Raw genomic sequence first — 25,031 nt, forward strand, 5'->3', positions numbered from 1 at the left:
AATAATAAAGGGGTTGTTTTAATACTTTAGGTGTTTGGAAAGATTGCCATAATGGATGGAACCAGTATTAATCGTAACAATAATTTCCAGACGTTTCCACAAGCTGTGCTCCTGTTGTTCAGGTATGTTAGATGTTTAGAGTTTTTGATCATTTACTGCACCTCACAAAAGCCTGTCTGACTTTATTATTTCCTCTGAAGACCATGACAGTGTTTCTGTCGACACTATGAAGCACATTGACCAGCGTCCGTCAAGCTTCTTAAAAGCACATACAGGTTTCCTGAACTCACGTTAGTTTTGTGTTGTGTTTTTTCAAACGTGTAACACATCTGAACCAATAATGGCTTTTATTCAGATGACTGAAATTAAGACAACTACATCACATTTTAACCATTTCAAGAAATGGATGGGTATCTGAGAGGTCATCTGAAAGCTCTTATCTACCCCAAATACCTGATAAGAAATCAATATATCAAGACTAAACTGAATATACTGCACTTTATTTGAGACCGTGTAAGACAGTCTGTGTAAACCAGTCTAAAGTCTTTAAAATCTGAAACATCTGTTTTTTTAAAAAAATGAGCTTTATAAATGAATAACCTAACCTAAACATAGAGGAATGTTAAAGGAATAATACAGTACCATACAATAAAGCTAAAATGCAAATTAGCATTACCAAAGCTTTACTTAAATTAGGGATGCTCCGATTAGGATTTTTGGAGCCAATACCGATTTGTTGTCTTTCTGTGATCGGCCGATACCAATGCCGATCACAGATTCTTCAAGCTGATATGCAAGCTCTTTAATGACTGGAACTGTTAACATTTTTCTAGATAAAATAATACCACCGATGTTGCCTTTGTTATATACAGTAACTTGCAGTAATTTGGTTGAGCTATGTGCCAAAAAAATCCACTAGATGTCAGTGTGTCAATCAACAGCACTTGTCCCAACACATCCTCTTAGACAGATATCAGAGAGAAAGAAATCACTCCTGCCATGTTAATGGTTCTTGTTGAAACTTTGCAAGAAAAGCATAATTTTTTCACATATTACACTGTAAGAGCCCTAACTTTCAAAATTATGTCACTTGGTATATAACATACTTTCGTCTGTTTTCAATAATTTTTCAAAAACGTGCTCAACCAAACAGTTGATTTGTTAAACGTGTGCCGTCGAACTGTTGTATAAAAGCAATATAGTGCTCTGAGTCGTGTGATATTTGTTTATATCGTCACGGCTGAGATTAGGCCAGAGGCATGAGGCCAGTTCGACGGCACATGAAAGTCCTTAAGCTAAGAAATCCCTTAAATATAAGGTTAAGGGTACCCTTAATAGAAAATGGGTTGCAAGAAAAACCCTTAAGTGAACCTTAAAGCTGTCAATAAGTATTGCTAAAGTATTACCTTAAGTTCTGTTATGCGTTGCAACAAAGTCCTTAAGTCCCATTTTCCCTCAAAAACTTAAGGGACTATAACAGGTCCCTTAACGTCACACGCGATTTTTTTTATGGTTTTTTAAGAAAATGAACAGTGATGGGAATAACGGGGTTGTAAGTAACTGCGTTATTTTTTTTCATTAACGAGTAATCAAATAAATTACTGTTTCCCTCGTTATAACGCCGTTATCGTTACTGACATTAAAATGCTGCACCTTACTAAAATTGATCTCACTGTAGTGATTTTCACATGCGTATGCTCGTTCTCTCAGCCAAACACTGTTTTTCTCGTGTGTTTGTGTGTGTGTGTGTGTGTGTGTGTGTGTGTGTGTGTGTATTGGGAGAAACATAACTGATGATGATTGGTGAGTGTATGTTAGAGGGGTTGGGAGAACCACACAGCTGATGATGATTGGCTTAATTTCCATCGTTAGCCAACCAGAGGCAGAGTTCACAAACAGGCGCGCACACTCGCACAGTCCGAGTCCGAGCGAGCAGTGTGAAAAAGTCTGAGCAACTTGGTCACTTTGTCGCTAGATTTAGCAACTTTCTATCACTTTAGCGACTTTATAGGACAAATCTAGCTATATTTTCTGGCGTGGTTGGAGACTTTGGATACTGACATGAAAACACGCATCGTTTTCTCTTCTCAACGAGCAGCGGTGCTGCTGCTGTGCCCCTTCTCAAAGCACTGACAGGCAGCCCCGTAATCGCGCATCAATCACTCCGAAAACACCGGTGACAGGGTGATGGCAAGTACAACAAGCTCAAAGGTAGCGGTCGCGAACACGAAGAATAAAGCACTCTCTACGTCTGTGGCAAGTAATTCTGATCTAATAAAGCACCTCACATCGTCACATGCTGCAACAAAATTAGTGGTTTCTCTTTAGTATCCATTTTAGTCATTTAACATATTTAATTTTGTAAGGGGCATTCAAGTTATTTTAAATATTAGAATTTTTTTAAGTAACGCAGTACTTACTTTTCCTGGTAATTAATTACTTTTATAATAATGTAACGCAGTTACTAACTCAGTTACTATTTGTGAGAAGTAATTACCGTATTTTCCGCACTATAAGGCGCACTTAAAAGCCTTTAATTTTCTCAAAAAATGACAGTGCGCCTTATAATCCAGAGTGCCTTATATATGGATCAAGGCTTCCGCAGCCGGCTCGCGCGAGTATCAGACCGTTTAATTTACAACGTGTTTACTGAATTAGGGAAAAGTTCCCTTCCACGTTTGGGAGAAGAGTGAGCAAGGCTGGGAGATATTGTTGATATGCACATCAACGTTTGAACTGAGTTTTCAGAAGGCTTAATAAAGTTTGACATTATCTGACATTCCCTTTAGCACAGCTCCATCTAGTGGATGCATAACACAAACCCAGTCAAACGTTTGACTGCAGTATCTTTTATTCTATGCGCCTTATAACCCGGTGCGCCTTATATATTAAAAAATACGGTAGTAACTATAACTAATTACTTTTTAAAGTAACGCTCCCAACACTGAAAATGAAGTACCCACGCGCATTTCTAAAGTGCTTCAAGTTTGAATTACTTTGAGGTTTTATACATGCGGCACTTTACAGTCTGTTATTTGCGATGTTTCATTGTACACAAATCCGCCGTCTGTTGAGCTGCATGCGTTGATTTGTTTACGCTGTGAGATTTTGTAACTATAGCAACAGTTTCTCCGCTGTCGTGTTTGCCAGAAACTACCGTAAAATACTTACTATAAACACTTAGGTAAGGGTGACAGTTAAGACCTTTGTTGCAACCCTCTTAAAGAAATCCCTTACCTCAGGGATTTTTTCGGTGAAGCGATTACTGTTACGTTATCAGTACAATATCGCACGCCAGCCTCCTAGCCAATCAGATTCGAGAACCAGAAAGAACTGAAATTGAGATAATTTCTTAAGTTTTTTTGCCACTTCTGGATTTTCAGGCTGAAATCATAATTACTGATTAATTAATCAAAAATAACTCCTTAAATGATGTTTAATATTGTTTGAAGGATTGTTTCTAATGTTGGCTTACTCTGCACAGCATTGCTGGTTTACAAAGAAGTTCATTTATCAAAATGTGTTGAAATAAAATATACATTGAGTGTGTTAACTAGCGACATAAGAATTTTTTTTTCAAATGCCTTTTTCTTGGTGTGGCAGTTAAAGGGTTAAAAAGGTTTATGTCTGTTAAAAGTAATGCAAATAAAACACTTCACAGTCTTTACTGTATGAATTAAATATACACACATTCGTATGAAGTACAACAGTTCTTCAGTGAAGAGCAGAGAGTAATTTTATTGAGAGCTGAATTAAGTTACTGTAGCTTTAAGACAAGAGAGATCGCTCTGTACACGTGGACTGATGACCGGCTGCTGTATGTGCACACGGCGGCTTAACTGACAAGAGCAGCTGTGAGGAAAAATGAAATGTTTAAATGCTCAAAACCGATTGAGTCATTTAGGGCGCACTCACATCATCCAAACCAAACCATGCCCCAGCGCGATTGTCACCCCTCCCTACTCCCCCAGGTGCACGCACTCACACTATACTTTTTATCGATTCGAGTCCGGGCGCGCTTTCGTCATTAAGATGCGATTGTTTTGAAAAAAGCAGGAAGTAAAGCTCTCTCTTAACACTGGAACCCACCGTAATGATAAGTCTGTGTTTTCTATTTGAGTCGTTTGGTGCGCGATTACAGACAGCCCTCTCACATGTCATCATATTGCTTAGTTGTTCTGTCAGGTGCGCAGCTCGGACATTCACGTAACCCCGCTGCGCGCATCTAAAGGTTTTTAAGGAGGCAGATGAATGTGAGTGGTCGCGCAACTGACGTCTTCACCTTTTGAATCGCGCTCAGGCGTGATTGCGCTCACACCACAGCCTTCCGCGCCTGAGCCCAAGTGAACCGCGCTCCGGACCACCTCTGCAACCCGGCCGCGGCACGATTAACCAATCCGCGCCCGGGCGCGGAACTGAGCGATCACACTAGTCAAACAAACCAGGCTTTGGGGGTCAAACGCACCCGAGCGCGGTTTGGTTTGGATAGTGTGAGTGCGCCCTTAATGCTGTTATCGTCAAATACCGATCTGAAACCGATCGATCAGGGCATCACTAACTTAAATAAACAATTGGAACTTGAAGTTCATTTTAAAGTTAAGAAAATGAGAATAAACAACATACAATATTTTATGGTCATTCTCTTGTCATTTGTCAGATGTGCGACAGGTGAAGGGTGGCAGGAAATCATGTTGGCTTGTTTGCCCGGCAAACAGTGCGACTCTGAGTCGGAATACAACCCTGGAGAAGAGAAGAGCTGCGGGAGTACCTTTGCCATCGTCTTCTTCATCAGCTTTTACATGCTGTGTGCTTTTCTGGTACCTTAACCCAGCGAAATACTTCAATACTGTGTTGACATGTTTACTACTGTATGAATATAGTCTATATTTGATGAAGTACACGCTTACTTTGTTTGGACAATTGACGTTGTGCATCCACAAAATTCACTGCATAAATAATATCACACAAATGTGTTATTTTTCACCACTATATCTACATATTGCACGGTCAGGTTAGCAGATACACCCAGCTAAAAACAAAATGGTTTTATTGACACAAACAAATAAATGGAGTCCATAAAAATGTGCCATCCAAAAGCCAAATGTGACCAATCCAAAGAGAGGACAGGCCATCCTCAGAGTCTATGTATTCGCTTCCTCTGCAGCAGATTAAATACAATAAATATATGAAAAGCTCATCCGAGCACAAACAGCAACAGGAAAGTCCTATCTTGTATATGACTTTGATCTACATGTGAACCCATTTTATCTTTTAAAACATTACCCAGTGCACTTTCATGCAATTGTCACAAATACGCAAATAATTTTTTTTAGTTTTGTTTATATGATATTACTTTTTATTCTTTTTTTTCCAGATTATTAATTTGTTTGTTGCCATCATCATGGACAACTTTGACTACCTGACGCGTGATTGGTCGATTCTTGGACCACATCACCTAGATGAATTCAAGAGGATTTGGTCAGAATACGATCCTGAGGCCAGGTATACACACAGATCTATATTTGTCCATAAGATATTTCACAAAGGTGTGTGTTTTGTTGACATTGAGTACTTTGTGTTTTTCAGGGGCCGTATCAAACACTTGGATGTGGTGACGTTACTGCGCAGGATTCAGCCACCTCTGGGCTTTGGCAAACTGTGTCCTCACAGAGTCGCCTGCAAGGTTTGCAATACTGAATGCTCATTGCAAAACAACACTGGATTGCTCATAGATTCGACACATGTGTGAAAATCTACAATCATACTGTTAATGATTCAAACCCGCTTTAATAGTTCTTGAAGTCTGCTGAGATGCACAGACGAATGGCGCGATTTTTACCACCAACATCATGTATACATAGCTGGCTTGCATCAATGTCGACCAATGGCTGTGCTGTCATGGTGTAAGAAATGTTTTCTTGCTCCACTTTAAAGGGATAGTTCGGCCGTAAATGATATTAAACCCATGATTTACTCACCCCGAAACCGTCCGAGATGCATATGTCCATCATTTTTCAGTTATTTTAGAAAATGTTTAGATCTTTAAGTTAATCAAATGTGAAGTTATGGGGTCCATGTCCTTCAAGTCCAAAAAAATCCTTCACAAAAAAAACAAACGGCTCCACGATGATTAACAAAGGTCTTCTGAGGGTAGTCCGCGTGGTTTTGTTGTAGAAATATCCACATTTAAAACTTTTTAAACGAAAATAACTCTCATCCGGTAATACCCATCTTAGTCGCGTCCGCATTCAAGATGAGAGCTTACGGAGGTTACTCTGCTGCTTCTCTATGCCCCCGCCCTCCGAATTTGTCATACGTCACTAAGAAAAGTGCGCAAACTACGCTAATACTCTCTCCTGAATACAGAGGAGTCTAAGATGGCGGCGCTACCGGAAGGTATTTATTTTCGTTTATAGTGTTTTAAATATGGATATTTCTACAACAACATCGCGCGAATTACCCTCAGAAGACCTTTGTTTATCATCCTGGAGCCGTTTGGATTTATTTTGTGAATGATGGATGCACATTTTTTGGACTTGAAGGTCGTGGACCCAGTAACTTTACATTTGATTAAGTGAAAGATCTAAAACATTTTCTAAATTAACTGAAAATGTGTTTGTCTGAAAAACGATGGACATATGCATCTCGGACAGCTTGGGGGTGAGTAAATCATGGGTTTAATATCATTTTTGGCCGAACTATCCCTTTAAGCTTTTTAAAATCAAATATTAAAAGAATGCCAGAGGCTGTTTGAATGCTGTTTTCTGCTGTTTCCTTTTAAAGGAACTCCACACTGTGTCAGAGAGCTGATGCTTTGGGAACGCCTAATGCCTGACAGTGTCTGAGTATGTGTATCAAATTCGACCAATGGTTGTGCGTGACAGAATAGGCGGAAGCAAGAAAGCAACAAAGAAAGCAGAAAACTTTAGACAATGCGTTCCTCCTTGTACCTGCTTTATCACTGGGAGGATTTGCATGACGTGTTTTGCGCATTTGATGGGCGTGGCGTGCATTCACTTTGAGAACCACAGTGTGGTTTTCGAACCTCGTCTCTCTTCTAGAGGGCTCCCCGTTTAAGGTGCCGATCTGGAGGTATCTGTTGTCTCAGGCTAGGAGAACTGTTTCACCCCTGCCTAGAGCGAATGAGTTTGTGCGTCTGGCCTCTGACTGGTCTCTCAACCGAGGTTGTGCAGAATATTTTACATTTCAGCGCTCCCTCCACCAAAAAATTGTATGCATTTAAATGGAGACTTTTTATTACATTGTGCCAAGAGTACTTATATGACCCAGTTAATTGCCTTGTAGGTTCAGTTCTTATAGTTTTTATAGGAGCGTTTTGCAGCAGGTCGGTCTCCTTTGACAATTGAGGTTTATATACCAGCTATATCTGCCTTCCACACCTTAGTGGTTGGTCCCTCATTAGGTAGTCATGCGTTTCCTGTGTAGCACTTAGAGCAGGGGTGGGCAATTCTGGTATTGCAGGGCCACAGTCCTGCAGAGTTTAGCTCCAACCCTAATAAAGCACATCTTGTTGTCTGAAAAATCTAATCAGCTTGAATTAGGGTTGGAGCTAAACTCTGTAGGACTGTGGCCCTGCAATACCAGAATTGCCCAACCCTGATTTACTGTGCATTCAGACCGCCACCGGCGAGAGCGTTAAAGTGGCTGGAAGTCATTCATTTTCAATGAGAGCCGGCGGCGAGCTCCGGCGAGCAGCGGCGCGTCATGTACAGCGTGAGCGTCGAGGAGAGTTGAAATCAGCTCAACTTTATGGTAATGAGAGATGACGCGGTTCGGCGGCAACCAATCGGAAGGCGGAAATGTTCACCGGCAACCAATCGGAAGGCGGAAACCTCCGCCTTAGAGGAGTTCAGAGAATGCATTCGAGCGTCAGAGCGTCCACTACAACTTTTCTTTAGCGTCGTTGTCAGGGCAGCCAGAGCTTTTATTGATGCTCTCGCCGGTGGCAGTCTGAATGCACAGTTAGAGGCTGAGGCCTGCGAGTCATCTAGGATCCCCCACTAAATGGCCCAGATCAGACTTGTGTCACTACTTTCCGTGACTGGTCACATATGTTTGACAATATGGTGAGGCCCAAACACCTCCCTTTATTCAATCCAATATATCAGTGCGCTGAATATTGGTACATCTGTTAAATCAGTGGTTCTCAATCCTGGTCCTGGAGCCCCACTGCTCTGCACATTTTGTATGTCTCTCTTATCTGATGGACAATAAGATCTTTGGTAATGAGCTGATGATTTTGAATCAGCTGTGTTAAACAAGGGAGACATACAAAATGTGCAGAGCAGTGGGGCTCCAGGACCAGGATTGAGAACCACTGTGTTAAATATATATTCCGTTTTTTCTGCCCTTTTAATCAACGGCAATACCGCGGGCCTCACGGCAGACTCTTCCTCTGCATAGACCACAAAGACAAACTGCTCTGCTCCGTGAGCCGCTCTGATCACCGCCTGAACGGCTAGCTCTGTGGGTATAACCCCGGATTTCCACCGACTGCGGAGCAGCTGCAGATCAGCTCCGCTGCGTTACGTCTCCGCACTCTGCCGTCCGTCAATACCCACCAGTTCCCTTTTTGTTGCAGAGCGGCTGCGTGCTGAAGTGACGAGGACTCATGAGGTCTCGCAAATTCACGTGATGATCCCGCGATACCTAGTTCTGTCTCTGCCCATTATGCCGTTGAATTATGACGTTTTTACAAACCAGCCCAGATCACAACACGAGAACTCACGTAGACAGAGCAGTACATCAAATCCATGCAAAATTCAAAAAATAAGAAGGCTGCTAAAACATTTATATATGATCTATCTTTAATGTATTTATTTGAAACTCCCTCTGGCTCCGTTCCTGTCTATTATTTGTTGTTTCAGTATTAATTACTTTATTTGTGTGTGTTTGTAATGTTTGTATTGCAAAGATTTAATAAAAAAAAAAACACAAGTTCTCGTGAATTCAGGTATGATCACGCGATAAAGTCATGGCTCCGCCCTGCGGAGCTGTCCGGCATCCGTCAAAAATAGAAGCTCTGCGTATTTGTGCCGGAGGGCTGCGGATGGCCGGAGCTGTGACGGATTCTGAGCGCAGTCAGTGGAAATACACACATTGACTTGAATGGAAACCGATTGACTCCGCCGCCGTTCCGCAACGGATCCGCAGCCGTTCCGCAGTCGGTGGTAATCCGGGGTAAGTGATTAGGGATCGACCGATATGGATTTTTTTGTGCCGATGCCGATTTTTTTCCATCAGCCTTAGCCGATGACCGATACAGGCTGCCGATTTACTTTAGCCGATATTTGGAGCCGATACTGCTTTTTCTCATTCAGTTTATATCATAAAAATGACACCAAAAAATGAAACCAAATGTTACAACTCTTAATTTAAAAAAGGAACATTTACTGAACTATATTTAACAAATAGTAAGAAAAGGTGAGGTAGAACAAGTAAGAAAATTCAGTGCTGCTTAAAATACATAAATAAAATAATAATTACACCATTGCACACAATAGCAGCAACCAAGCAGCATAACAAGGGGAACAAAAAACAACTTAAGAATTCTGAATAACATGCCAATTGCCCCACTTCTGTACCTCACACACCCTAGTGCCCTATAATAAATGCGAGGGATAGTTAGTTTGCCTCAGCTCGCTTAAAACGCATAAAACTGAACACATAAATGAGGATTTGTGTACGGACTTCGGTCAGATAGTAGAGCGCGTGCATGTGGGAGAGGTGCAGTGAGAGGGACATGGATGAGAGAATGCATGTATCTTTGCGCTCCCAGTGAACGGAAATGTTGACAAAACTTACAAAAAAACACTTCTCCGGTCACATAAAAGTCATGTGTGAACTGTTTGGAACTAAATGCTTTGGGTCGAATTTCTTATTTTCGCTGACGAAAATTCTGCGAAACTCCGCGTTATCACCCATAAACGTATGCAACCATGAACTGCGCTCTCCACAATGACGAGAAACTATCAGCAATGGATATTGATTTTTAGCCTTTTACTACTACATATATTTATGGAGATGAGAATTAAAAACCCACCCTGTCCAGCTATGCTCAGCTGTTCGGCTGATCACATGACCTGCGTTCGCTTGCGGCATTATGAGCACGCGTCGCGTCCAAACGTCAGACTGGTGGTCGCTGAATAAAACTCCTATAAATACCACGAAATCACGGAACAACGTCAGCATTATATAATCCTATGACCAGTGTTCGTAACAGCTGCCGTATGCATACGGTTAGCCTAAAAGCTATTTGAAGCTCCCTAAATACAATGGCAAGCAGTTTTATAGGCATTCGCGTTTTCTTTTAGGACCACCAAACTTTCTTAGCTATGATTGCACGCACATATAGAGCAATGTGTTAACACTTTCAAAGTATATGGCAATATTTCAGTCAAACAGTTAAAAGATGCTTTGAAGTTTAAAACTTACCAGCGCAAGCTTGGAGTGCTCCGCTCTGCTAGTGGGGGGAGGGGCAATGCACGGGCTGCAGGCAGCCTCCAGCAACACAGAGCTGCCTGTGGGCGCCTGTCTGTAATTAATGCCGGGGAAAAACTATCGGCGAACGCAAGCCGCGAATCGGCCGATGCCGATACACCTAAAACCTGCTAAAATCGGCCCGATGTATCGGCCGGCCGATATATCGGTCGATCACTATAAGTGATGCCTCTGTCCTCATTTGCAGCATAGCCGCAGGGGCAGTAGAGAACAGACTGTCTGGGAGAAAAAAGGTTAAGTCGCGCCTCGGCTGGACTGGCCTGAAATATTTTTGTGTGCTCTGTTTATCCAGGAACATACACATGTAATTCTGTCGGTTATGCAACCTCACTGTAGTGGCGAACGATATTGAATTCCTCTCAGAGCAATTCCCGTGCTCACTATACCTTAGCGTGAATTGACACCCCACGGCTGTGCGGTGTCTCAAAACAGTTTTTTGCCTTACCGGCAAGTGGTCAATATACGCGCACACGGCCCGCTGTCCATAATTGTATAGATGCTCGTCGTCATACCCAGGTTTGGAGATCCATTCCCGGGACACCGGGTTGAATTCTAAACAATAATTCAGATGCTTTCTCACTGAAATTCGCTCAGAGACCACCCCAGTTTTTCCACTACGGTACTGACAGTGCAAGCGTACAGGGTCTTACGGCCGTTATTTCTCTTCCTAGAGAAACGGCAGCCTCAGACCTTTCATGGCTCCAAGTGTTTTGAATCGCGCCCCCTTTCCGGACGGCCACTCAAAAGGCTTATAGCCAAGTGGTTTATGATGTTTTTTGGCCAGATGGCTGGTTTATATCAGTGGATCCGAAAGACGCTCACACCTCCGCTCTGCTCCAACATTCGGAGAAATTAAGGGAAAATATCAACCTCCAAGTGAGTTTGCTACCCGCCACAATGAATTTGTTTTATGACGCTCGAGAAGCGAGCTTAACACCAGAGCGCGCACAGTCAGACGCGCGGCATCTTGTTTAAGGCAGGCTCACGTACCCCCCTAACGAGTCCCAAGAAAGCTGAATATCGTGGCATTCTGTTCAAAAGACAACTTCAGTTTGACTAAGCAAAGGACCTGCCCCGAGCTGACGGCCGGGACGCTTATGCTTAAAGTTACACACGGCTGCATGAAGTGCTTTTGATATGAGCTTGTCCAGCACCTGCTGTGGGTTGGACATGCCTTGCGACGGCAACCAGCCTTTGGTGCGTGGAACGCTCGTTTGTCTCTTATCAATCACCTCATACTGTACATGCAGTCCATTTAAGGAGGTGATTTTAGCACTGCTGCACTCTCGACCGTGTTATACGTGATTAATGCGGTCAAGCAAACTACAGTGGTTTGTGTTTTCATATTAAATTAATTCCCTATTTACAATTCAAACGTGAGTTTTGAGCTGTGGTGTGCCTGTTTTCACATTAAATGAATTTCCTATTTACGATTCAAACACAAGTTTTGAGCTGTGAAGTGCGCCTGTGTTTTCATATTTAATGAATTTCCTTCTGACAATTCAAACGCGAGTTTTGAGCTGTGACGCGCCTGTGTTTTCATATTAAATGAATTTCCTATTCACGATTCAAACGCGAGTTTTGAGCTGTGTTTTTTAGCTGTGAAGTGCCTAATTGTAATAAGATTAGAATAAACAACTTGTGTCTAAAATATGTCCACAAACACCTGAAATGTTACGTTTCTATCAGTTTATACAATGTACTAGTTAAACATTATTAGGATATATTGCTACTATTTTTAGTATTTGAACTCATGTGCGTATATTTTTGTTTGTTTTATGTTTATAAACATTCAGGATTGTGATATGATTAGAACTGTGTGTCAGGAACACGGGGGACAGTTTACTGATTTTAAAATCTGAATACATATAAAAAAGTTATATTAAAGATGGTTCTCTTTTGAATAGTTTCTCTGTAATATCAATTTTATACTAATTTAGAACACAAAGCAACATAATGACATAATTCTTGTTACTAACATAAAACCTGTGCATGCCTTTATAACAGTTGTATGCACACACAGTGATACGTTTTGATGATTGTGTAAACAAAATAATTTTACATATGTAAGGAATAATTGATTCCCTGAGTCAATTATTCCGCTTATACCACGGTTACCACACCTCAAGACATCAATCACGTGATATATTTAAAGGGATTTGTCCGTTTTTTTTACTTAAATTGCTGTTGTGAGGACTTCATCTTCCACGTCTTATCCAACGGATCTTTTGCTTGTTCCAAAACGTCATTTTAAAGCTGGCAATGGAGGCTTGAGCCGTTTATAGCATTCTAATAAAGTTATTAGAAAGAGAGCGACAGAGACTCAGAGAGAGAAAGAAAGAGAGAGAAGAGGGCGAGCGAGAGGGAGAGATGTGTGAACGAGGCTACCTCTGTGCGTCGCCAAACAGTTGTTGTTAACAGTGCTGTTATTTTCTCGGAAAATCGTCTGTCATGTTGTTTTTGTTAGTCCGTTATTACAGTTAACTATGTGAAGTGATATGGATCTGTAATAAGTTCAAGAGAGCTGCCTTGAACTAAGTTCGCCGTGCCTTTCCCAGAAAATAATAGCACACCTCAGAACGTTCATCAGCCAGTCAGATTCAAGCATTCAACAGACCCGTAGTATAAGCCGTAATAAATAATGGATAAGTAATAAAACTGTTGACATTAAGACAAAGAAGCCAAATGTTTTGAATGTAAATGGGTGTTTTTATGAAATCAGTGCATTGGGCATGCAAGAAACCCTTAAAACCCCTCTTAATGATCATTTATCTTAAGAAGATAAAAAGAAAAAGTTGACATTTACAAAACAATACATGAAAATAAACACCTAAAGCTTAGTTTTTGTCAAAGTACACGATTATTGATGAATATGGTTTGTTTGTATAACAATGAATGATGAATGATCTTAACAACACTTCTTAGCAAACAAATGTATTTAAATTTACCTTTGTTTAGATAAGCTTATGTTTAGCATGGTGTGCACATGAAGTAGAGATGCGCGGATGGGCTATTTTTTCAACCGTAACCGCATCACAAAACGTATCATCCATCCGCCATCCATCCGCAATAACGTTTTTTGACCAATTTTAAAAACTGCACCCGTCCGCCATCCTCTGGATGTTTTAAGGTCTATGGGTGATGCAAGGCGCTGCTGACACGAGGCTAGAAAGCTCTTGCCTGTTTTTAGAAAGGAGACTGATCCAATGCAGCAAAGATATTACAAGGCTAAAATCCTACATCATGTTTTAGCCCAGCAGCGCCTATTCCCAGAACATCAGCAGCGAACTCTGTCTCTGTCTCGCGAAACAGTCTCCAAATAAAACGCACATCAGCCTGTAGTCTACAATTTTGTCATTGTAATAAAAAAATTCAACAGGCTGCTATTTAGCAATTAATGCCTATTGTACTTATTTTTTTGCAACAAGAAAGCAAGCCCTAATAAAAAACAATTCATTCACATTATACTTTATGCACAGTCATGTCAGGGTGACAAGCATGTTCTGAAGACTCCTATTAATTTGACTGCATGGAAAGAGAGACACCATTTTAATGCAGACAGCGCAATTCATTTTATACCAGCAAGCCGAACGGGACAAACTATGGGGCCTCGATATTGAAGAAACGCCGACTCTATTCATTCCGAAAGTCCACCGCACAACAATGAACGTGCATGTTTACATTTTTAGTAACAACCCCCAAACTTGCTTGCTTGCCTGCCTTACAGTCACATCTAATAAATTATCAATGGTCTAATAACAGTTTTCCAACTATCTGTTTTTCTTACCTTCTTTTTTCACTATAGCTTATTCTTCTTTCTTATTGATAGGAAAAATGCTGGTAGGATACGTAATTTAACTTTCAATTTAATTTTACTTAACTTTTTGTTACCTTTAGTGTGTGCGTGCGTGTGCGTGTGTGTGTGTGTGTGTGTGTGTGAGAGCGGTTGCTCAGTGAAACATTGAAAAACACCAATTCCGCGAGACAGATGAACCTTTATTCATATTTCTAGAGTCTAGATAATGCCTATTTTATGTGCCAAAACAAACAGCAGGCAGGAAAAAAAATTTTTAAATAAAGAAATATCCCAATGTAGGCATAGGACTTTAACCAACTATGTTTTGCAAACAGTTTAAATAAAAACATAAATAAAATAAAACTGCATATAGGCTACATGTGCATCTTAATGCTTAAATTATCAGTCACCCCCACAAACTTAAATTAGAAAATAACATACAAACATATGTTTAAACAAACATCAATTCTGACCAGGTTAATTTCTGTATCATATCATAATATCAATATAACCGTAAGTCTAGGTAGAATTTTTCTTAGCACTATGCAGAAATAAAATGGCATCTACAGTGTCAGGATTCAGGCGAGAGCCCTGGCCTCTATAACGCGCCCTGCTGCACTGAAGGAGCGTTCGCTCGCAGCACTTGTTGCTGGAATGCATACAATCCTCTTAGCAAGGTACTGTAGTCGTGGGAATGACTGGCCTTGTTTCTCCCAAAAGGAAAGTAGATTTTCCTCTGCTGATCCGTCTATATTCTAGTTTGTAGGGGAATACTCCTGTACTTCATCCACAGTTATTGTATCCTTCTCATCCCATTCCGTGAAGTCAATCCTTGGCTTTGTCGTTAGTGCGCCATCAGCTATACCTAAAAAAAAACAATGAAATCTAATATTGATTAATTCAATTATGTTGGTGACTAAAAGCATCCAAAATAAATCAAAACTCCGTTATATTTTATTATCTGAAGTGCAGTCACCCTTTGCCTAGAAATTGCAAAACTGTATGCGTGTCATTTTTTCAAGAATTAAGCTTCTTAAATTTTCAATTAAGGGTGAATTTTAAAGAGTTTATTTAAATAGTATAAGTTCATATTTAATCTGGGCTCTTATTGGCTGCTTTTTTCAATATTCAGTGTTAAGTCATCTTTTTCAAAAGTAATATTTTAAAATTAAATTTTAGTTTTCTAATAACAAAAATTAATCTGTTTGGCACAGGTATATTTTGTCTACAAACGTAATTTCAAGCATTTAACCATACACCTTCAGATTAAATTATTTTTAAAATCATAGTTAACATTTTGTCAAGTGACCCTAAACATTTGCACAGTAGTGTATAAATTAAACTTAATAACCTATAGGCAAAGCATCGACCTACCTTCGGCACCTTGCTCTGTTGCTGGCATTAGCTCGGTGACAGGGTTGCTTCCTTCTCCATCATGACTGAGACGGACGCCTTCCTCTGGTAGAACTTCGCGAAACTTGCTTAATCACTTCTCGTCTTTCCTCTTCTACCAGCATTTTCAGGGACTCTTCTCATCGAGAAGGGCAGATGCACGAGAGCGGAGACTTTTCATATAAGGTGGGTCTCCAAATTTGTGCTCACAGTGGCCCTCATTTATCAAAAGTGCGTACACCAAATTTCCAGCGTACACACAAAACCACGGTGACTTTGAGATTTATAAATATGGACGTTGGTGTACGGCACGCTTAAATCCTACGCTAGCTCAGGAGGTGGTGTACGCACGTTTTGAGTTAAGGAAATGCACAGAAAATTCCTAACACAACAAAACGCAATGGCAAAAAAAATAGTATATATTATATATCATGACCCACTGTAAAAAAACAACAACAAAGTAATTTTAAACTTAAGTGTTTTTTTGTGCAACATGAACTTCAATGTTTAATTTGTGTGACTTTACCAAAGCATTTGATTTGTAGGCGGAGCGTTGAGCGGTGGCGTAATATTACCATCAGAGCACCTTTCCGAAAAATCCGCTTGCTCAGCACCGATCGTTGAACCCAGAACGCCCTTTGATAATTTGCTAGTTCGAGAATATGGAATTCAAGCCTTATACATAAATGTAAAGTAAAAATCAAAGTTAAGATTGGACAGGAAGAAAAAATTGAAAGGGAGTGCAGAGAGACTGTAAAAGTTAGCAAATATTCATCCTGGAATCTGAAGCGGCACATTGCAAGAAAGCACAAGGATTTATGAAGGGCTGATATTGCTTACACCTGAATTTCAAAGGTACGCACAGCTTCATAAATCAGGCGGTGAGAGGAGTGTAAGCATAATCTTACGCCAACATGTACGCCTGTTTCTACGCAAGAATGATAAATTAGTGTTTTTTGAGCTTGACAAACCAGAGCAACATCATGTGAATGGTTGGGTAATGTTCACCTCAAGGGTGAGGAAAAAAAAGGGTGAGAAAGTCGATCAAATGTGTGAGTAGATCCTGGTGGATGCCATTAAGGCGATGTTCTTTGTCTCTTTTCTCTAGCAGCTCTCTTATGTCTTGGTAATTGTTTCTGTATCGATTCCAACATAGGAACTTTACTGTTCCATTGCACATCACATTCTTGATTCACGGTGTGCTTTAAGCTGGCGATCGCACAGGTTCTCTTCAGGTATGCAACGAGCTCTTTGCAGTAATCGATCATGTCCGCTACATCTTCAATGCCATCGGACTCGGAGTAACCCTTTGTACAGAATGTATGTCTCAGCACCGTGTTAAGGATGTGTGCAGAGCACGGAATCCAGTGGTAGGACCGGAGTGCAGCCTTTATGTTTGAGCCCTGGTCACTGACAAACACTACTTTCTGTCTGTATTCCGTAGGACGTTAACACACACTGGTTACCTGCTCATGAAGGTTTTCACTGTTTTTTAGTTTTTAGTGTAGGGTCAAATTCTACCGTTGCCAAAATACGATTTTCCAGCTTCCACTGACTGATGTAATGACACGTAAGGACGGTGTATGACCTCTTTTTAAATTCATCGGTCCACATATCTGTGGTTATGGCAATACCACCGTTGCTGCTTATAGCTTTCTGGATGGCCTCTGAACGCTTCTACTTATCAATGGAAGCCTGGTTCTTTGCCCGATCGCACACAGTTTGCCGATGGGGTAAGATGGCACCAGCGTCAACTGAACCGAACTTGGGTCATATGTCAATCAACGTCTGGGCCACTTGGTGGAATCCTTTACCAGAAGCTATATTAAAACGGGCGAATATCAATAGAGCACAGGTCCACACATGCATCTGTGAGCTTTGATTTGACATCCTGTGGTACTCTGTTGGGATCTCGACGGACGAAAATTGTCAGTATGTTCGTGGAGGTTTGGGGTTTAACACACGTGTGATGCACCATGTTAGACGTACTTGTCTTGTGACTGTCATGAACATAAACAGCTTCACAGGTTTTGCAAATGACATAGCCTCCACTTGTGTCATCCTGATTAACAACTTCATAAAATTTATTCCAGGCAGCACTTTTCCTACCTTCTTTTTCCTTAGTTTTTAGTTCTCCCTTTTTCAGTTTGTCACGTACCACCTTCACATGCGCCGCCATCTCTGATAGTAGCATGTATAGAGACTCAACGATGGGCCAAATTAATGCCTGATAAAATTTGACGTTTAAAGTGTGCTCGTTATTTTAGGATGTAGGTAATTCAATTTAACAATGTATATATTTTTTCATTTGATTGGTTCAACCGCCACCCGCCCGATTTTAATTAAAATATTATATTTCTTCACGTCATCCGCCCGATCCACGGTTTAACCGCGGAGTCCGCTGCTGTAACCGCGCATCTCTAACATGAAGCCAAAACACCATATGGAAATGTAAAGTCTGACTTTTTTTGGAAACCGCTGACGATAATGTCAAGATCATGCCTGTTTTATAAATTAAATGTATGTTAAAATGTTTTTAAAATCATATTGACTAGTTGAAAGGCTTAAAATAAAAAATGATGGCATAATTCGGGTTTAAAGTACCAGGTTTGTTACATAGTAACCGATGTGTCTATGTGACAGTCACCAAGTAACAAATGACTGTATTAGGATAAGGTCATGCCTGTGGGGTTTAGCTTTTCATACTAATGCAGGTGACCTTTATTTACACCACCGAAAGACATAAGATAAAGGCATATGTAATTTCTATTAATGTTTCACGTTTCTCTGTGCGTAATCGAGAAAACGTATAAAGATCAAAAACATGAACAGAGTTACGCGTTGTCTGAAGAAGATATCTAAAATGTCTTATGACTGCATCTAATGGTAATGTTACTGACATTAAGACAAAGAAATCATGTATATTTGTGTTTTTTATGAAACCGGGGCAGCAAAACATACAAGAAAACATCATACATAATCCGTGAGAAAACCTTAAAACCCCTAAAGCAAACTATACAGTTACTGATGAACACAATCAGTGTGATATTAAAATAAATTAAAACGTTTGGAAAACTAAAAACGCGTAATGTAAAAATGTATATGCGTAAAAGATACCACAGGAACAGACATTGTTTTTAATCATCATTAACTCTTTCACCGCCAGCGTTTTTAAAAAAAGTTGCCAGCCAGCGCCAGGTTTTTTCATGATTTTCACCAAAGTTTAATGCCTTCCAGAAAATGTTCTTCTTTAAATATATAAACATACAATATACCAAATGAAAGAACAGACCCTCTGCTTTCAAACAAAAAAAACCGTTTCATCCTACCTTCAGTGGTTCTTTTGCAATCAGCTTTTGAATATGGGTAGGTTTTTGCAAAAACACCACATTTTGAGCAAAAAGCAGAGATAATTCCATTTTTCTGACGGACTTTTCATAGAGATCCCATTCAGAGCGATCTTTAAAACAGACACGGACATGCAGCCGCTTGCCATAGGGCAATACTTCCGGTTTTAAAAAGTTGTGGAAGGGCGCCACAGGACGGGAAACACGATCGACTGCTTCATGCTGTCAATCACTGCGTGATATTTTTTATTTTATCTTAAAACGTAAGAGAAACAGATTTAATAATGTGCCAAGGGCTTTTTATGTCTATAATTGTGTATTGTGTCTATATCTGTCATTACACGAACCAGAACAGCACGAAAACAATGTGGGTTAAACAAATCACAGCTATATAAATTACACTGACCGTCAAAAACCGTCTTGAAGAGGTTTTGCTCATTAATGCACATAAAATAAAGTAATGTGAACTTGAGATTTTTATACTGTTATTACAGTTTTTCTCAATCGCTTTGGTACATTTCTCCAATCATACTCACAATTTGCAAAACAGTAAGTGCATTTCTCAAAACAATTCGGACAAGTAGCAAAACACCATGGAAAACCTGCAAAAGCCAGTCTCTTACTCAAAATTCATCTCTCAAATATCTGTGTCACTGAACATGTCATTGCCATCAGAATGACAAGTCAATGTGTCATTGTGCATGGATAAGACAGTCAAATTGTTTAGTCACGTTGTCAGTATAACAGTTTACTCTGAAGTGATTTCCTGATGTAAACTATCGCTAAAGTTTTGACGACAAGTATTGTAAATTGTAATTTACACCTTAGTGTAAGTTATGTGGGAGTTTGATTGCAAGAGACTAAACAAAATTTACATTTACGCTTTTACTGTTTGTACTGTAATTCATTGACAAACCATGTCATTGCCATACAGAAAGGAAAAGCACTGCATAGCCCAAAGAAAAAAAGTAGAAATGTGAACATTGAACAATATCTTTAGGGAAAACTGTACATGCAGTGCTGTCTTACACTGAAGTCTTCCTATACCTCCTGACCCAGCAAGCATGTTTGGCTAACAAGGCTAAATTTGGGCTGCCAGTGAAAGTCTAATAGACATCTAACCATATAGCCAAAAAATAGACCATACAAATACTTTTAGATCATGTAAAAGAATTGAAAGCAAACACCTTGAACACCTGTTGGAATATCATACATCTTCAAGTTATTTGGGCAAAAATGGCATGTAACCAAATTCAAGGTTATTTAGGGTAGAAGTGGGTTACTCATAGCTGGACTATATCGGGTCTATAATTAGCCGTCATTTCAACATCTCAGTTTTTGCTTGCTGGGGACGTTTCTGTCTGTTAGAGAAAGTCAAGATTCACCTGGGAGCAATTTACCAAGTCAGGACAGATTTAGAAAAAACTTCTAATAGAAATGTATAAAAAAAATATGTTTGACCGGCACAATTATGAGAACTGTATTATGAGAACTTGTTCAATAATTTTGCATGTAAAGACTTGTACTATGAACTGATGCCTAAATGTTGTGGGGGGTAAGACTATTCAACAGAGACCCATTATAATACATTTTGATCAACATGACATAAGCAATCGATAATGTAGGAAAAAGCAGAGAATTGTACATAATCATTTGCATGGATGTACCAAAGCATTTGCAACTTGTTCAAAGAAATAAGAAACTGCTTTTTTGATGTGCACAAGTGACACAATGATGTGAGAAATGAACAAGTACAAGTAGAATTTCAATTCTGATCTGAGAATTGTACCAAAGCGACTGAGAAAAACTGTAAACTGCACAGTATGCGCTGCAAACGCAGCTGGTGTGAAAGCACAATGGACACGCGCATATATTTTTGTTAAATCACTGCTGAGCATGATGATAAAAAGCTAAAATAATCTTGTTGTAGTCTTGTAAATAGTGTCACTACAAGATTCAGTGTTTGTTAAATCTTTAGTCTGAGACTAAAAACTGTGAACCCAAGTCTTTAGATGTGAGCTGATAATCTTATAAAGTCTTTTCTAAATCTTTTCAAAGTCTTTAGGTGTACACAAAGCATGAGACAGAGTGTGGAACGCTGACAAATAGGCCTAAACTTTTGACTTAAAGGAAAACCACCATTTTCAATATTTTACTATGTTCTTACCTCAATTTAGACAAATTAATACATAACTATCTATTTTCAATGAATGGAGGAAGAGCACTTAGTTTGCAGGAGTGATGATGTTACTGCGCCAGAGGTTGAAGTGCTGCAAACTAAGTGCTCTTCCGTCATACAATATAGTTCTCATTTTTTATTCATTTAAAAATCACGTTTTACTTTGCGCCACCATACTTACTCGTGTAACTATGTAACGGTCTTTGAATGGGGAAAACATGAAAGTGTTTGGTGGCTTCTAAATTCTTCCCTGTTTAGATCCTAAGGAATAAATGGGACTAGGCTAAATGCTAACACATTCATGCACATATTGAAAAAATAGGCATGTATTCATTCATCTAAGTTGAGGTAAGAACATAGTAAAATTTTGAAAAACGGTGGTGTTTTACTATAAAGGCCCTTTCACACGTGATGTGGCAAGTGGACACACAGGTGCTGATTTCTCTTTAGCTTTGTGCAGTTGAAGCCTTGTTTACACTTTTGCAATTCGCATGGCTCTACTCTACGGCGTGAACCTGCTGAACCTGCAGGCTCCTCAGTAAACCTACAAGACTTTTATGCTTGACGTGCGCTCCGTTATTTCTGTAAATGACAGAGGGCGACTCTTGAGTAATTGTTCTCAAAACCATCAAAAAGCAATGATGAGAGAAAGTAGTTTGCAGAATAATTTGTCAAACACTTCGTGAGAAGTAAATACGTGGATTTCTTCACATATAAACTGTTTAGGTTGTGGGTCGACGACACATGAAAAAGTGTTTATGATGTTTTTATAAAATATCACTTTACTTGAATGGGTGTTCATAAGGCTGACATGACACATTCATAATCATGTCATGAATATGAAGGAGATTTTATTGACGTTTATGACTACTGTCATTAAGTGTCATTTGTTCAATTATGTCATTTCTATTGCAAAGATTTCTTTCCTTTGTCTTTGTTATGACAACTTGACATTAACCAAGAAAACATAACTGACCACTTTTTACCAGTGATACAAATTGAATTTGTCATTAAAATGTAATTAAGTGTTATTACTCTGTTAAATAGTTTTATAAGAGCGTCATGAATATTCTTCAGTTCATAGTGTTTATTTGACCAAGTATTAATAATATTTGACATAGTATTAACACTTAATGACATTTAAATCACAGTTGTAATGTAATATTAACCCACAAAGCTAGGTAGTTTCTTAAGTTTGATAATTATTGTTTATGATTTATAACAAGTTGTGTTGTTTTGGTTTATGTGTCAAGTTGTCATAACAAAGATATCTCAAACAATGTCATCTTCACATTAAAAATTACATAATTGAGTAAAGTTCTTTTTTCTAGTTTTTTATTTCCTACAGGGCAGGGGAAAGCAAGATGTACGTAAAATAAAATGAAAGTTTCTAAGCAGTTGCACAGATCCAGAGGTGGGTAGTAACGAATTACATTTACTTCGTTACATGTACTTGAGTACATTTTTTGTGTAACTAGTACTTTTAGAGTAAATTTAAGGATAGGTACTTTTTACTACTCAAGTACATTTCTAGTGAAAAAACTGTACTTTTACTTCGCTACATTCGGCGGCGTTACTGCGCTACTTTCAAATGGTAATAATTTATGAATATATATTTTTTAAAGTTTATAGGGCGTGTTCGAAAGTTTCGCGAGACAGGCTGCGTCACCCTTTAGCGCGCGCGCCCGCCCGGTCACCCTTTAGCACGCGCAACCGCGCGTAGATGATAAGAGAAGCAGAGGAGGGCGCGTGTGCGTTGTGCGAGATATCGGAGGCAGATCATGCATGGCGGCTTCAAGTTCGGTCTATGTTTTCACTCCAAGAGGTCAAAAAGAATAGTTTCATAATGTGATGCATGCTTTGTTCAATGAACGAGCTGACATCTCAGCGTACAGGAATTCAAGATCCAACCTGAAGTAAGTGTCAGTATTGTCTATTTCACACACTGTCCGAGTTTTTTTGCCATATGCACTCTTGTGCAAGCGATGACAAAACCTAGTGTAAGTTAAACCATACAAACAGCATGTTCATCTGCACATTTTCATATAATTTCCCCACAACTAAACAAACTGAACAGCAAAATGTAAGGACGTCTTGCATTTATACACAAATCCGGACACCTCACTAATGTGTAGAAAATACATTCCAATAAAAACGGGATTGTGTTTTATTTAAATCTTTCCTAAAGAATGAATGAATAAAAATAAAATAATAAAGTTTGATTTTAAAGAAACTTATATATTATAATAAATGTAGAGTTGATTTGCACAAACAGAAAAGTTCCATATGAAATTCAAAAATGATCATTTTTATTAAGCTCCTGTTTATGTTCAGTAATTGCACTTTAATGGCAATGAAAATAACCTATTCATATAAAAACATGATAACAAACAGACATACACGTTCTTTTTTGTTTACTGTTTGCTTGTTTAAAGGCAAATGCTGACAAGTTTGTGTTGTGAACATGAAATAAATACAGAGTTAACCGTCAGAAAAACATGTGTGTGTATTTGAGATTTTTTCTCAAATGACACGTTATGTGATAATGTGCCCATTGCAGGACTGAGATAGGCTGCTTTACTTGTTTATAAGCAGAACAATGAGACTTTTTGAGGAGAGGTTTGTGAAAACCCTCTAAGTTGTCTGAAATTCAGTGCTTTTGCGCTGCTACTTTATCAGATCGGAAGTAACGAGTAACTAACAACTTGAGTAGTTTTTTCATCTAATACTTTTTTACTCTTACTCAAGTAAATAATTAGATTGATACTTTTACTTGAGTACATTTTTGTATAAGCACTAGTACTTTTACTTGAGATTTTGGGTACTCTACCCACCTCTGCACAGATCTAAATGCTTTTTGGCATTCAGAAATAGACCCAGATAGATTTCAGCCTAGTAGTGATACTTGCACTGAATCACCAATTTCACATGTATTTTGTGTATTTTCAAAATACAAAATACTGTATTTGTATTTAAATACATTTTTCCTCACAGTATTTTGTATTTGTATTTAAATACATTTTACCGTACACAAAAGGTTGACCAGATCACGTTTATAGCGCTCTTTAAGCATATCCTTAAAAAGGTCTGTACCATACACATAACCCATCTTGCCATTGCGAAAACGTTAGAGTGAACTTTCTGCCATCTTTATCAAGAATCCACAGGGTCGTAGCCAAACTTCGCACAGTATTTGGCCACAAGATTGTTTGTGAGTTCGCTAGGTTTCGCTACAAGAAAAGAATCGTTTCCTTAATTCGTGCAAAATATCGTCCACAGTTTCTCAAATCACGAAACCTCTCCAGGGTATGTGAATCCCGCCACAGTTGATCAAAATATGTGTTATTTCTTTAAAATTGTTCAGAGAAATATGTTGGTATCCAAACAAGCACGAGCTCATCATCTGAGCAGGTCAACAATGAATAATAACACAGAAGGTGTGTTGGTTTAGGGACAACACATTAAACACATTATTCATTGTGCCGCCCACCACAGTCCTGCGACATTAGATCAGAAATGTCTTGTTCATTTATCACAAAATAAAGTAACACGAGTAACCAACTCATTTAAATTTCAGTAATTGTAACTGCGTTACTTGATTTAAAAATCGTTACATGCTTATTACCGCTAAAAGTAGTGGAATTACAGTAACGGAATTACTTTGTAACGCGTTACTCGCATCACTGTTTTTAACACAGCTTGTGTTGTCCCTTTTATTTATTTTAACATGAAATAACGCCTTAAATGGCATGACACACACAATGTGTGAAAAATTAACACATCATTTTTTGCAGTG

The 25,031-nt window shown here is 39.2% G+C and overlaps 1 protein-coding gene across 1 annotated transcript in view; it reads left to right on the plus strand.

The window, feature by feature from the left end:
- Positions 1-25,031, plus strand: part of cacna1db (calcium channel, voltage-dependent, L type, alpha 1D subunit, b) — a 216,090-nt gene that overhangs the window by 171,940 nt on the left and 19,119 nt on the right. Inside the window, exons 32-35 of the mRNA XM_065247770.1 lie at positions 31-122; positions 4,658-4,817; positions 5,375-5,502; positions 5,587-5,683. Of these exons, the coding sequence (XP_065103842.1) occupies positions 31-122; positions 4,658-4,817; positions 5,375-5,502; positions 5,587-5,683 (477 nt within the window). The remainder of the gene's footprint in view (positions 1-30; positions 123-4,657; positions 4,818-5,374; positions 5,503-5,586; positions 5,684-25,031) is intronic.

Source organism: Paramisgurnus dabryanus, chromosome 11, assembly GCF_030506205.2.
Source record: "Paramisgurnus dabryanus chromosome 11, PD_genome_1.1, whole genome shotgun sequence".
Taxonomy (NCBI): Eukaryota; Metazoa; Chordata; class Actinopteri; order Cypriniformes; family Cobitidae; genus Paramisgurnus; species Paramisgurnus dabryanus.